This window comes from Heterodontus francisci, chromosome 16 (genome assembly GCF_036365525.1).
Source record: "Heterodontus francisci isolate sHetFra1 chromosome 16, sHetFra1.hap1, whole genome shotgun sequence".
NCBI lineage: Eukaryota > Metazoa > Chordata > Chondrichthyes > Heterodontiformes > Heterodontidae > Heterodontus > Heterodontus francisci.
The window spans coordinates 55291389-55305905 of record NC_090386.1 but is presented as its reverse complement, the minus strand read 5'-3'; the positions used below and the strand labels follow the sequence as shown (position 1 = coordinate 55305905).

The 14517-nt window shown below is 42.8% G+C and overlaps 1 protein-coding gene across 1 annotated transcript; it reads left to right on the top strand.

The window, feature by feature from the left end:
• The first annotated feature begins 7878 nt into the window (after positions 1-7878).
• Positions 7879-8826, top strand: LOC137378280 (putative nuclease HARBI1). The gene has a single exon (XM_068048523.1). The coding sequence runs from the start codon at positions 7879-7881 to the stop codon at positions 8824-8826; it is 948 nt and encodes a 315-aa protein (XP_067904624.1).
• Positions 8827-14517: the final 5691 nt, after the last annotated feature.

Below are 14517 nucleotides of genomic sequence, written 5' to 3'. Positions count from 1 at the left end.
ATTTCACCCCTGCACTTTCTATAATTCTCTAGGCTTTCTGCAGTTTTTACTTCTCACTATCTACATAGGCTTCCCTATTTTGTCTTATCCTACCCTGGATACTCTTTGACATCCAGGGGTTCTAGATTTGGGAGTGCTTCCCTTTATCTTTGTGGGAACATATTTGCTCTGAACCTTCAGTATCTCGTCGTTGAATGCCTCCCGCTTCTCTAACACTAATTCACTTTGTGTTACTGTTTCCAGTCTACTTTTGCTAGATACATTTCAATTTAGTAAAATTGGCCTTTCCCCAATTGAAAACTTTTACTCATCGGAACATAGGAACACAGGGTATAGGAGCAGGAGTAGGCCATTCGGCCCGTTAAAACTGCTGCACCATTCAAACAGATCATGGCTGACCATCGACCGCTACGCCATTTTTCCCCACTATCTCCATATCCCTTGATGTTATTACTCCTGGTCTATTTTTGCCTTTGTCCAATAACTATGCTAAATCTAACTGAATTATGATCCCTCCCACCAGCAGTGTAATTTTCCCTTTTCTGTTCTTTAGTTCATCCCATATGGCCTCATTTGATGATTCTTCGAGCACATCTAGCATAACTCCTCACAACTGTTATAGTTTCTTTAACCAATATTGCGACCACCACCCCATTTTTTTTTATCTCCCTCACTATCTTGTCTGATATCCTTACAACTGAGAATGCTGAGCTTCCATTCCTGCAGTTCTTTATGTCACGTTTCAGTAAGAGGTATGGTATCATACTTCCATGTGTCTATCTGTGCCCTTGGCTCATCTACCTTATTCACTAGACTCCTTGAATTGATACCATTAAGCAACCCAAATTCCTCTGTTGTCTATTTTCTAGCCTTTATTTCCTCTGCCTTTCACACCTGTATATTAATTGCCTTGCATTTCCAGCTTTGCTTTCCTCCCTCTAAATTAAACACAGTTCCAATGCCCCTGCCAAGCTAGTTTAAACCCTCCCCAACAACACTTGCAAGCCTCCCCACCATGATAAAGTCCCAACCCAATTGATGTGCAACCCATCCAGCTTGTACAGGTCCCATCTCCCCCAGATCTGATCCCAATACCCCAGGAATCTAAAGCACTCCCTCCTGCACCATCTCTCCAGCCATGCATTCATCTGCACCATTCTCCTATTTCTGTACTTACAAGCGCATAACACCAGGAGTAATCTATTTTTGAGGTCTTGCTTTTTAATGCCTTTCCCAGCTCTCTTAAATCTGCCTGCAGACCTTATCCCTTTTTCTACCTTTGTCATTTGTACCAATATGGACCATGACCTCTGGCTATTCACCCTCCTGCCAAATGATCATGATGGGAGTTGTGAAGAAGTATACTGTCCTCTACTCCTTTATACAAAGTGATGAGCAACCTGTTAAAACAACAGGTAAGAAATAAGGAAAGTAAGTCCTGTAAAAATGCCTAACTGGCAAGAGTTTTATATTGTTCACAAGTGCTGTTCAACTTTTGCTATTCATCAATAAACCGACATTTGCTGAACCTAAAATATGTTTAAGTGATGATACAACATGTCATTCACTTGAAATATAGGCTTTATTGTAATGTACAAATCGGACATTAGAATCAAGATATGGCCAGGGAAAAATATCAAGACTGTGTACCAGTTTGTCTTTTTGTGTCTACCGCATTGTCAGAATCAGAATAAACATATGCACCCCATTGAAATTTAGTAAAAGGATTGATTTGGAAACTTTATTTACAATCAATTTCTTGCCTGGAAATTAAAGGTAGATTTACATTTTTATTTTTACTTTGGATTTTAGTGTATTATAGATTTTTTTAAAATTCTGTTTTGATTACTTCTGTTTTAATTACTACAGGTCAAAGATCCATACCCTCCTTCATGCTTCTTTGGCCTCTCCCTATCTGAGTGTTCGATTATTGTACTGTACTGGTCAGTGTACTGTTAATATTAAATGAGAAGAGTACACTTCGGGTCAAAGTAACAGGAGTTTATTTATAGGGTTCTTATCTCTAAGGCATCTATATAAACACTGAGCCACATGAGGTTCAAACTCGTGACATCATATCCTGTGATGATGCTTAAGGTCTATATACTTAATCTACCCAGGAACAGCTTATGTACACTATACTACATCCTTCCTGAAGTCTCTGACTTTATTCATCAGGTCTGTAACGCTGTGGGGTTCTCATGACTCTGCCACAGTGTGCCCTTCTTTCACTTGTTTGGGGTATTGGATTTTTCAGTTCTTCTTTCTCATTTTCCTGTGGGTGAGTGGAACTACTAGATGACTCAAATTCCCTGCTTTCACTGTCATCTGGGTGATCTGTTGATGGTTGTATCATCGGTTCATCAACTCTCTCTGATAGCTGATTCTCTTGATTTTTTCTCCCATTTGTTTTTTTACTGTGATGTAAGTGCCAATGATTTTCTATTTCTCCTTATCCATCCCTGGTCTGTCAGGACCATGTAGGACCAAGGATATGGAGATTTCTCCATCAATTTCCCATGTCGTCCCTGATCTTTAATTCAAAGCGAATCTCCACGCCATAGGTCTGTTTGATTTTTTGCTCTGTAGCGTCTAACATGATTCTCTGTTTGGATTGATCTTGCTTTCTCTTCTCTCAACCTTATCCTTTCCCAGTCTTCTTCACCAATTCGTGGCTGAAGGGTTCTTGGGAACGAGTAGTTGTGTCCTTAACAAGATGATGAGAGGCATAGATAGAGTGGATAGCCAGAGACGTTTTCCCAGGGCGGAAAGGGCTATCACCAGGGGGCATAATTTTAAGGTGATTGGAGGAAGGTTTAGGGGAGATGTCAGAGGTAGGTTCTTTACACAGAGAGTGGTGGGTGCGTAGAATGCACTGCCAGCAGTGGTAGTAGAAGCAGATACATTAGGGATATTTAAGCGACTCTTGGATAGGTACATGGATGATAGTAGAATGAAGGGTATGTAGGTAGTTTGATCTTAGAGTAGGTTAAAGGGTCAGCACAACGTCGTGGGCCGAAGGGCCTGTGCTGTGCTGTACTGTTCTATGTTCTATGTTTAACCTCCTATACACTAGCAACTCACATGGGGCCAACCCGTTCTGGAGTGGTGTTGATCAATAGCTTAATAGTTAGTGCCAACTGAAAACCCTCATTCTTTTTCAGTAGCATTTTCACAGTTTGAATGCCTCTCTCTGCTTCTGCATTGCCCTGGGGGTACCTCGGTGCACTTGTAACATGGGCAAACCCATACAATTCTGCAAAATCTTTGAAGGCTTCATTCGGGAATTGTGGGTCATTATGGGAGATCAATAGGTCTGGAATGCCATGTATGTCGAAAGTTTTTTTAATGATTTGATTACAGCTTCAGACCTCTGGCCACATATTGGTTTGACTTCAACCCATCTGGAGTAATAGTCAATGACAATAAGGAAAATCATCCCTTTGTATTCAAACAGGTCCATTCCCAGGCTCTCTCATGGCCTGGCCTGGACGGAAACAAAGATTTCATCAGTGGCTCTGCAGGATCTTGTCTGGTAGTAGCCCATGTAATACACCTGGAAATCATCTCTTCGATCTCCTTGGAAACACCAGGCCACCATACTGAGTTTCTTGCTCTACACTTGGTGATTCCTAAGTGTCCTCGCTGTAGTTTCTCGAGAATGCTCAATTATAAAGCCTTGGAATAACTGGTCTTTTGTCATAGACTAGTAAGTCGTCCACAATGGTAAGGTAGCCTCTTTGCTCGTGATATTTTCTTAAAACCGAGTTATTAGGCATGTAGTCTGGCCATACTTCTTGACAAAACTGTTTTACTTTTTAGCAGACTTCTTTCACTTTCTGTAGGTTTCTAATTTGGCATAACCTTGGAGCAGTTGCCGGCAAATCTTCGGTTCTAGCTAAAGCAAAGACTTCCACTTCCTCCAGGAATTAGACATCTCCACTTCAGGTATAGCAATTGATGCTTTTGATAATGTGTCAGTTGTTAACTGCTTTTTCCCTGTGACATATTCAGTTGTTGTGTCATATCTCGTTAGTTGTAGTTGAAATCTCTGTAACCTTGGGGGTAATTTTGCTCGCTTCTTTGAATTAAGCAATGTCACTAGTGGCTTGTGGTCAGTTTTGATATTGACCTTGAGGCCCAGTACAGAGTCTGAAAATTTCCCGCATGCCCATGTTGCTGCCAATGCTACCTTCTCAATTAATGCGTACCTTTGTTCTGTTTCTGTCAGTGAATGAGCGCAAAATACACAGGCCTGCGACATACATCTTTTTGAATCTGAAACAAGACTGTACCTAATTCTGTTGCCAACGTGTCTGCTGCAATAATGGTCATTAGCTCTGGGTCATCGTGTGCGAATACTTCTAATGCGGTTAAGATTTCCTTGATCTTCTCAAAAGAATTTTTCTGGCAGTCTCCCCAGCGCAAGACATTGCTGCTCTTTAGCAGTTGTCGTAAAGGCTCGTTAATAGTGGTTAGGTTTGGTAGGAATTTCCCTACCTGATTAACTATACCCATGAATCGCTGTAAACCTGTTATTTTCTTTGGCTCTGGGAAATCCTTAATTACCTTCATCTTCTGTGGATCTATCTTGATGCCAGATCCATCAATTATGTGGCCAAGGAACCTCTCTGTTGACTGTGAGAATGCACATTTAATGTGAGACCAGCCTCTTGTTATCTGTGTAATACAGCTCTTACCCTTGTGTCGTGTTCTTCTTGGTTTGCTCCATGAATCAGAACATCATCAATGTGGCAGATGATCCCTTCTAAGCCTTCTTGACATCATCCGCTTGAATATCTCTGGTGCTGACTCAATACCAAATGACAATCTGTTGAAACAGAATTTTCTGAAGGGTGTAATAAAGATAGTTAACAATTTAGACCCTTTGTCTAAAGGGAACTGCTAAAATCCGCTATTTGCATCTAACTTACTGAATATGGAACTTTTAACCAATTTGGCAAGGCTGTCGTCGACTGACGCCATAGGGTGAATCTCTCTCGATAGCTTTATTGAGTTGGGTAAGGTGCACACAAATCCTAATAGACCCGTTTGGTTTCTTTACTGGAACCATTCCAGAGCACCACCTAGTAAGTTTAGTTACTGCAGAAATAACTCTTTGGTTTAGCATGGCATTGATTTCCTTCCTTACCTTTTCCAGAAGTGGGTGTGGGACCTTTCTCGGTGTGAACAAACATACCAGTTCTGCCTCTTTGTTGAGAGTAATGTGACACTCTGTTTTTAATTTTTCCAATCCTTCAAATAATTTGGGGAATTCAGCTCTAAAATTGCTGAGCTATTTCTCTTGTACCTTGATCTCTTATACCCTGCATAACAGCTGTAAGGCTAAACAAGCTTTCTTACTGAGCAATGAACAGGCTTGATTTTTTATTACAGATAGGGTTTCCAGAATTGTGTTATGTGTATTTGTTAAGGTTGTTTGTTTTTCTCCTACAACCCTTAACTGAATTCCTCCCGGCCCATATAATTTGTTGGTTTTCTTAAGCCTTTCCTTCCTCAGCCATGGTGTTTTTTTGGATAGGACTGGAACTGCTGCTCCTGTATCTAACTTAAAGTTGGTTTTATTTTTCCCAACTAAGATTTCTGCTTCCCAGCAATCTTCATTTTTCTCTTGCACTTCCCCAAGGAAGAGAGTATTGATCATTTGTTTCTCTTCTTTCATTTTTTTTGCTAGTCTGCAGTGTTTGTTTCTTGCTGTGACAGACCTGCTGAAAGTGTCCCCTTTTCTTGCACCAGAAACATTCAGCTTCCGTGGCTGGTCAATTTTCTCACCAATGCCCCTCCCAGCCAAACCTACTGCAACTCAGTGCTGCTGCCTGTAGATGTCTTTCCTGCCTCTTGGACTTTCTGGTGCCATTATTCTATGTCTTCTCCACAAACTCAACTGATTCTAGAATTTTCGAAATTGGACTCCCCCGATCCCCCCAAACTAGTAGTCGATTAAACTTATAGACCTCTGCTTGCCTGCTTAACAGATTGGCCTTGTGCAAAGTCAAATCCACTTTCAACAGCGCTTCGTCTATGACCCTGACGACTATTCTGTCCGGAATCAGTTCTTCTCTCAAGCTCCCACAGTCGCAATCCTCTGCTATTTTATATCAACCATGAATGAATGAATCGATAATTTCACCATCTTTTTGGGTATGTCTGTTGAATTTCACCCTTTCTATGATAACATTCCTTCTGATCTTAAAGTATCCCTCCAAGACTTTTATTACTTTACCATATGGGGTTTTTTTTCATCGATGCCCAAGGTAGTTAAGATGTTGTTTGCACTCTCTGCCATGGCGTAAAGTACTGACCTGCTCCTTGTCTGGTCATGCTGCTAAATGTGACGCAGAACGATACCTGTCGAATCTTCATATTCATCTCAGCCACGCCTCGGCCTTGTTGGGCCCTGCTGCTCACTCGAAGTTCTCTGGTAAGGGTATCAACTTTCCCATGCTTCTCTCCAATGTTTTTGATATCTTCCGTCTTCACCCTACAAAAGTCATTTCTACCACTGCCACCATATACTATACTGGTCAGTGTGCCATTAATATTAAATAAGAATAGTAGACTTTGGGTTAAAATGACAGGAGTTTACTTCTAGGGTTCTTAACTCTAAGGCATCTACATTAACACTGAGCCACGTGAAGTTCAGACTCATGACATCACATCCTGCAATGATACAGAATCTACCCAGCAACAGTATGTATATTATACTACAATTTTCAACTAGTTTCGATCAGTTTTCTATCATCTTTGATGCTTTTTCAAACCTTTAACTTCTCCACATCATATCATTCTTTTCACATTTTCAATGACTACAGGCTGGACTTTTAGGCCTCGCTGGGAGTGGGAATGGAGGCAGGCGGGGGATGAAAATACCGGCGCTGGCCGGCATGTCAGTTTTCCTTCGCTGTTCCCAGTGCCGGCGAGTTTCTGCAGGGCAGGGGGGAACGTGACCTCAACAGCCTATCCGATCCATTAACAATATTAATTAAGGTAGTTAAAGAGCTCATGAAAAGCTCATTGAGGGACATGTTTGAATTTTGGCGGGCTGCATGTGATGTCTGGGGCAGACCAGGTGCATGGAGGCAGACACACAGCAGGGAGCCAGTCATGGCCAGCCCAGGGAATTAGGTGGGCCCCATGAAAGGGAGACCAGTACAGATGGGGAATTAGCCACTGGCACACAGGTGCCATCGGCTCAGCGCAGGTGGTGAGGAGAGTGGTCAGTAAGTGCTCGGGCAACATAGGGGGTTGCCACCCTTCTGGCATCATGGTGGCTTAAGAAGAGGGGGAGAGGCTTCCAGAAACACAATTCGGAGGCCGCCTGAGCACAAGGAAGGCAGCAGCTGGCAATGACATTTTTTTTTTATTCCTGGGATGTGGGCATCGATGGCTAGGCCAGCATTTATTGCTCATCCCCAATTGTCCTTGAGAAGGTGGTGGTGAGCTGCCTTCTCGAACTGCTGCAGTCCATGTGAGTTAGGTACATTCACAGTGCTGTTAGGAAGGGAGTTGCAGGATTTTGACCCAGCGACAATGGAAGAACGGCGATATCATTCCAAGTCAGGATGGTGTGTGACTTAGAGGGGAACTTGCAGGTGGTGGTGTTCCCATGCATTTGCTGCCCTTGTCCTTCTAAGGGGTAAGACTTTGCAAGGTTGACAGAGCTGGGTTTGTCGTTGTCGTTTCCAGTGCCTACGTCAATGCTAGGTGGTCAGAGCACGACTTTCAGATTTCAGGTCCAGTGTTGATGAGCAGCACCATCCGCCACAGGAAGGGCAGAGCCCCAGGTATCAGGAGGGCAGAGAAGAGGGGCAGGAAAGCAAGGAGGCCATACCCTCAGCATAGGTTGTACCACCGAAGATGGAGCTACCTGCAGATGACCTAGTGCCGCCTGAGACTACGATTGTCCGGCAGATGGTCACAGAGATTTGTGCCCTCATTGCCGAAGACCTCACACCTCGCAGAACTGCTCACCATGCCCTGCCTGTAGCCCTTAGAGTAAATGTGGCCTTGAACTTCTTCACCCCTGGCTCCTTCCAAGGATCAGCTGCAGATCTTGGTGGTGTCTCGCAAACGGCTTCACACCACCGCATCTTTTCAATTCCAGAGAGGTGGTGCCTTGCAGGCACAGAAGCCAGTGGGTTTCACCTCCATCGCTGGATTGTCCCAGATACAAGGCATCATCAATTGCATCTATTGGCCATCAAGATACCCAGTGAATGTCCAGTGAGATTCATCAATAGGAAGGGCTACCACTCCCTCAGAGTCAGCGACCACAACAAGAACATCCTGCATTTGTGTGGTTGTTTTCCTGGCAGCTGCAATGACTCCTTTATCTTCCGGCAGTCCAGGTTGCCGCAGCTCTTCATTGCACCCCCCAAATTATGTGGATGGATTCTAGGGACCAAGGGATATTCCTTGAAGAGATGGCTACTCATCACTCTAGGAAAGCCTGATATAGAGGCACAGAAGCACCACAACCGAAGCCATTTCCTCACAAGGACCACCATTCAGCAGGCCATTGGGCTTCTAAAGATGTGGTTCCAGTGTCTGGATCGGTTAGGTGGTGCCCTGCAGTACACTCCTGCAAGGGTCTTGAGCATGGTGGTGGTAGGCTGCGCTTTCCATAATATGGTCCTCGAAAGAGCTGTCGACCTTGAAGAGGCAGAAGCACTGGATCTGCACAGCTCATCGGAGGAGCAGGATGTGGAGGAAAATGCAGAAAACAGAGGTGCCCCGGAAGTGGCTGGGCCTGGCGCAGGGTTCAAGGATCTTATCAGGATGCCATTAACATCAGGGATCATCTGATCCAGGCACATTTCAGCTAAGCCCCTCTGACCCAGTAGGAACAGCATGGTACGGAATTCATTTCGAGATGCCTATGAGAACACTTCCACCGAAGATGCAGCCTGGAACAACTCAATTTTTAGTGCCAATGAAGGATGCACATCTGCCCAGAGGTTTCACTGGAACCTTGTTCCCCTTCACCACTTTATCCCTCTTTTCCTGAACCACTGTTAATAAAAGGAGGTTCATACATCTGGCTTCATAAATCCCAGTAACCCACTCAGTGCTCTGCTCAACACGATGGCCTCTGCTGTCATCAACTTCTACGTGGTGCTGCCCTTGTGGCATCGGATGAGGTTGAGGCAGCCTGCTTACTTGTCTCGGTTTGCGGCTGACATGCACATATCTGATCATTCTTGTTATGGAGGTGCTAGCGGGGACACTTCAAAAGATTGATGCACTTGTGTCATTGCAAGGGCAGCCTCTGTTACTGGGCCCTGCTGTACAGGTGCTCCCTCAGTCAGAGGGACCAAGGAGGCTGCTGAAGGTGATGGCACCCCATGAGAAGTAGCACCCTCTTATCCCTTGGTGACAGCCTCAGCCCTTGGCTGGTGCTCTGAATTTCCAGAGGGGAGCACCAGCTGGGGTGCAACTGGCATCCCCTCCAAACATCTCTGCACCATTAGTACCACTGACCAGTCAAGGCTACAAAGTGTGGCATGCATCCTGTGGGTGTCAATGTGCACTTCCTGCACGCACTCAGAGTGCTGCCACATATGGCTCTCCATGAGGTTGGCCACTCTCTTAATGAAGGAGCTCAGGTGCTCAAAGCCCTGAGCCATGGTGGTGCACATGAGCTGGATGGACTCCTCCATTCTCAGCCCATGACCTCACACTGCCTCAGGTAACTCCAACATGTGGAAGCACATCTATTGCTGCTGGTCTAAGTAGAGCAAGAGAGCAATTAAGAGGAAAGCATGATCAGGTTCAATATACCTTGACCTGTGTCGTCCAGTCACAACAATTACTGCTTTGCAGTAACATGAACTGGAATTCATGTAGTATCCTAATTATGGCTTCTCTTAAGTCAGAAAATATTGCACTCTGAATCAGAATGGTACAGGTTCAAACTCTGAGCCAAATTTATTTATAAATTAAATGACCAGTTCCTGAGAATATCACTTCAGCAACTGAGATCACTGGCTTCAACCTCTGTTTACAACCAATTTTAGCATCGCAGAGCAATCAAAATCACTTTACTGCAAAGTTACGGTTAGTGTGTAACCGTACCCTTGCTTTGAATGAAGACATAAAGTAAGAATGAGTGAATGAGGCTGTAAGTCTTAACCTAATTAGATGAATCATAAGATGACTACATTCATTCAACATATTTCTGGGTCAGATAGAACTTTCAAAAACAAACTCACTAGAAGCGTCCATAAAAGCTCTGAGTCCTCTCACAAGGTTGAGGCAGACATTCCAAGGTACAGAAGAATTACTTGTTGTCATAGAGTCATACATACAGCACAGAAACAGGCCCTTCGGCCCATCGTGTCTGTGCTGGCCATCAAGCACCTACCTATTCTAATCCCATATTCCAGCACTTGGCCCCTAGCCTTGTATGCTTATGGCGTTTCAAGTGCTCATCTAAATACTTCGTAAATGTTGTGATGGTTCCTGCCGCTACCACCTCTTCAGGCATTGCATTCCACATTCCAACCACCCTCCGGGTGAAATTTTTTTCCTCAAATCCCCTCTAAACCTCCTGCCCCTTGCCTTAAATCTATACCCCTGGTTATTGACCCCTCCCATAAGGGAAAAAGTTTCTTCCTATATAATCTATCAATTTTGTTTACCTCAATCATGTCCACCCTCAGCCTTCTCTGCTCCAAGGAAAACAACACTAGCCTATCCAGTCTCTCTTCATAGCTGAAACGCTCCAGCCTAGTTGTGTGGATAGATTTCAGTTTGAGGAGTAATGTAAAAATAGTGGAAGGTGGAAAATCATGAAAAGCAGGTTGCAAGTTGAAAAAATGTTGACCATTATAGATCTAGACAGACATGTTGTAAATATATTCTGTCCTTTGCAGATGAAATAAGAACCATAAAATAAACCATCTGCATTACAAAGTGCATTTCTCGTAGGATGGAAATCTTTTAAAGTGACAACATCAGCTTATGTGTTAGCCTTTGCCAGTTGTCCTCTGGAGAAGAACTGAAAACATTTTAGATACACTACGTAAAAGACTGATATTTTGTTTTCAAGACTCTACATTGTTTCTCTGGATTTTCAGTTTTGTAACATGGTACTCTTCATGATTTGCAAGAAACCTGCATGCTACAAAAAATTAAGTATAGAGTGATCAGGCAGCTTTAAAATATAGGCCAAGTATCCAAGCACTGAATCGATAAATCAATACAGGTAACATGTACTGCTTATTTTAATACATCAATATGTTTCTTTTGTAATCTGTTCAGCAACAGTTCAGTAGACATTCTAATAGATCAATTCATGGCCTTGCCAGCTCGTCAGTGGATGAAAATAATATTTTTATCAGTGTAACTGGATAGTGTTCCTTTGCTAATAGTCATCTTGGTTGTGCATTGTTGAAAGTGGCAAACTCTAACTAGATCATAGAAGAAAGTTGTATTGGTGAGATCCAGTACACTGCCATGCATGTAAAGAAAGAATCTGCATTTACGTTGCACCTTATCACATTCTCGGGATGCTCCAAAGTATTTTATAACCAATTAATTATTTATAAAGTACCACTCACTAATGGCGAACACGCCAGACAATTTGAAAATAGCAAGGGCACTGCAAACTACAACTGTGATGGATGATCTATTTTTCATGGTGTTGATTGAGGAAGAATCTTGGCTAGGGCATATGGAGAACTCACTATCTTCAAATGATAGCACAAGATAGTGCATGTCCACCTGAGCTAGCAGATGAAACCTCAGATTAAAATTCCTTCCAAAGTATGGAACCATCAACAATGCAAGATTCTCTCGATACTGCACTGAATTATCATCCTAAATTATGTATGCAATTCCTGGAATGGATCTTGAATCCACAATTTTCAGATATATAGCTTTTAAGATATAGTGCGTATATTATAGAACAAGAATGTATGCATCTATCCTGATACACCAATGTTTGTTTGGTGTTCATTCTACTTAACGGCACTGAAATAGTACAGTAATATTATGGTGAAGAACATTGAAATCATAAAAGCAAAGACAAGGTTATTAACACATTCATCCTCTTATCATTTCATCTATTCCATGACAGATAGTTATAAATACTCTTGCTTAACAGAACACAATGCTCCCTTTTCTTGGAAACAAGGCATAGTTTTACAAAAATGCATTTTTATTTGTCAGGACCTATTATATACTGTGCAGTGACTAAGCATTCTGGACAAAGCTTCTAGAGTATTAAATTCTCTAGGAAAAAGAAAATAAATTATATTTATATAGCACCTTTCACAATCATGGGGCATCCCAAAAGTATTTAATGCCAATGAAGTACTTTTGAAGTGTAGACACTATTGTAACATAGGAGTTAAAATTAAGAGCATATGCAGTATTATAATTATGTAAGTATTGATAGGCTACAGAAGTAAGTAATTACAACTCATTATGTTAATTAGTTGAAAAGTTCTGTAGTTTAGCATAGGAATTAATGGACCAGATTCTGTGGCCAGTGGCGAACAAACAAAGCCAGTTGATCATTACACTTGCACTTGCACATAGACTTTCTGTGGGCTTTTGCACTGGAAAGGCTGAATTTTATGCAGGTCGCGGGGGTCCTGACGCCAGGCCAGAAAGGCAAGGAGAACCCTGCCTCTGCCATTCTGGGGGAGCCCACCTGCATTTTATGGCGCTCAGGCAGTTAACTGCCTGACGCCAGGGTCCCCATCCTTTTTCCGGCAGGGATCCTGCCTCCGTGAGCTGCCAGACAATCAGACAGCTGGCAGCTCAGCAGTACCAGCATGACCACCGGGACCGGTGATCACCTCTGGTACTTCAGGAGGCATGGGATGAGGAGCAGTGCTGGAGCCCTTCAGTACAGCTTGCTGAGGTCACTCAGGCATGCTCCAGCGAGAGGTGGGGGGGGCGGGGTTTAGGTGATTGTTGAGGGCGGAGGGTGGCAGTGTTGATGCAGGGGCAGCCTTTGCCACTGGTGGAAGATGGCCCAAGCAGGAGGGCCACCTGCCACTAGGGAGATCACCTGGTTCTATCGGGCAGTCTCCCCACATGAATGGCTCCCACCAGCCACAGGTAAAATACCAGTGACGGCAGGAAGTGGCCTTCAAGCGGCCATTAATTGGCCACTTAAGGACTTCAATTGATCACTGGGCAGGAAGGCTGTCCTCGGTCTTTCCCGCCACTCACAAATTGAATGGCATTCTGAAGCACTTCACTCTCCAGCTTCCTTCGCTATTTTATCTGCCCCTCGCCTCCCTTCCCATCGCTAGAGGGCTGATAAAATTAAGCCCAAAGTTCCCATCAGCCAACTGTTGGAAAAGTACAATACCCTCTACAGAGCATTTGGGACCAGTGTGAACAGTGCAAGCAACACTGTATCCTCCTTACCAATCAGATTGAAGAATTGATAATGATCAGCATAGAGTCTGAACCACAAAGTGTCTACTGGAATAGTGAATCCAATGTTAAATTAGGTACAGAAAGCAAAATAAAGAGTAAAGAAAGATTGGATTGGATTAAGGGAGAGAGAGAAAAGAGACAGGAAGAAAAAGGAAAAATATATTTTCATCATTTTCTTTTTTAAATCTCCAAAAATAATTAAAATCTGAAGGAATGAGACTTCATACTTCTTAAAGTTAATTTTCAGTGCCAGAGAGGTTGTTTAGCAGTAATTAAGACTTATCACACCATTAAAAGGGTACTTACACTGGAATTGACAAGACCTTTTTTTTCTGGTGAGTTTAATGCATATATAACTACAGCAAGTTCAAGCCGTTCAATGTATTTAAATGATGAATCTCTTGGCGAGATACTGTTATCTCATAGCTTTTGGAGGAGCGGGGCATCTCAGACAGCAACTTCCTGATTAGCGCATTTAACTGTACGGTTTCTGGAAGTTGCCCGATTTACACATAAATAATAGTGACAGTTGATAGCATCACCATTATTTTTACCACAATATTTGGCCCATTGTTTCTAGAAATAGTTGTCTTGAAATCTATTGGCATTGAATTTGCTGTTAAAATAACGGTGAGGATAATGGCTCTCACCATTATTAATACACAAAAGTTACATCAACTTCATGCGAGGGGCAGATGTGCAGTTCAACTTAAAAAGCAAATAGTTGTTGTCCGTGTTGTGCCACTGCATCATTGGCTTTGCGAAAATGGCATCTCGCTGTCTGCATCACTATTGAAATGTGTTGAATGGCATGAAGTTTCTCTATTTGTGCAGTAGGTAGAAACTAAATTCACCAAAGAAAGTTAAGTCTTGTCATTTCAAGTCTAAGTAATCTTGCAATTACTGCCAATCAATCTCTCTGGCACTGAAAATGAACTATTACAAATGTGGAGTCTCATCATCCAGGTATTAATTATTGTTGGAGATTTGAAAAATTTAAAATTTTATTTTTCTTTACCTTTCTCTTTTAATCTAACATTCCTTTCCCTCTTTTATTTCGCTTTCCGTACCTGATTTGGGATTATATTCACCCACTTC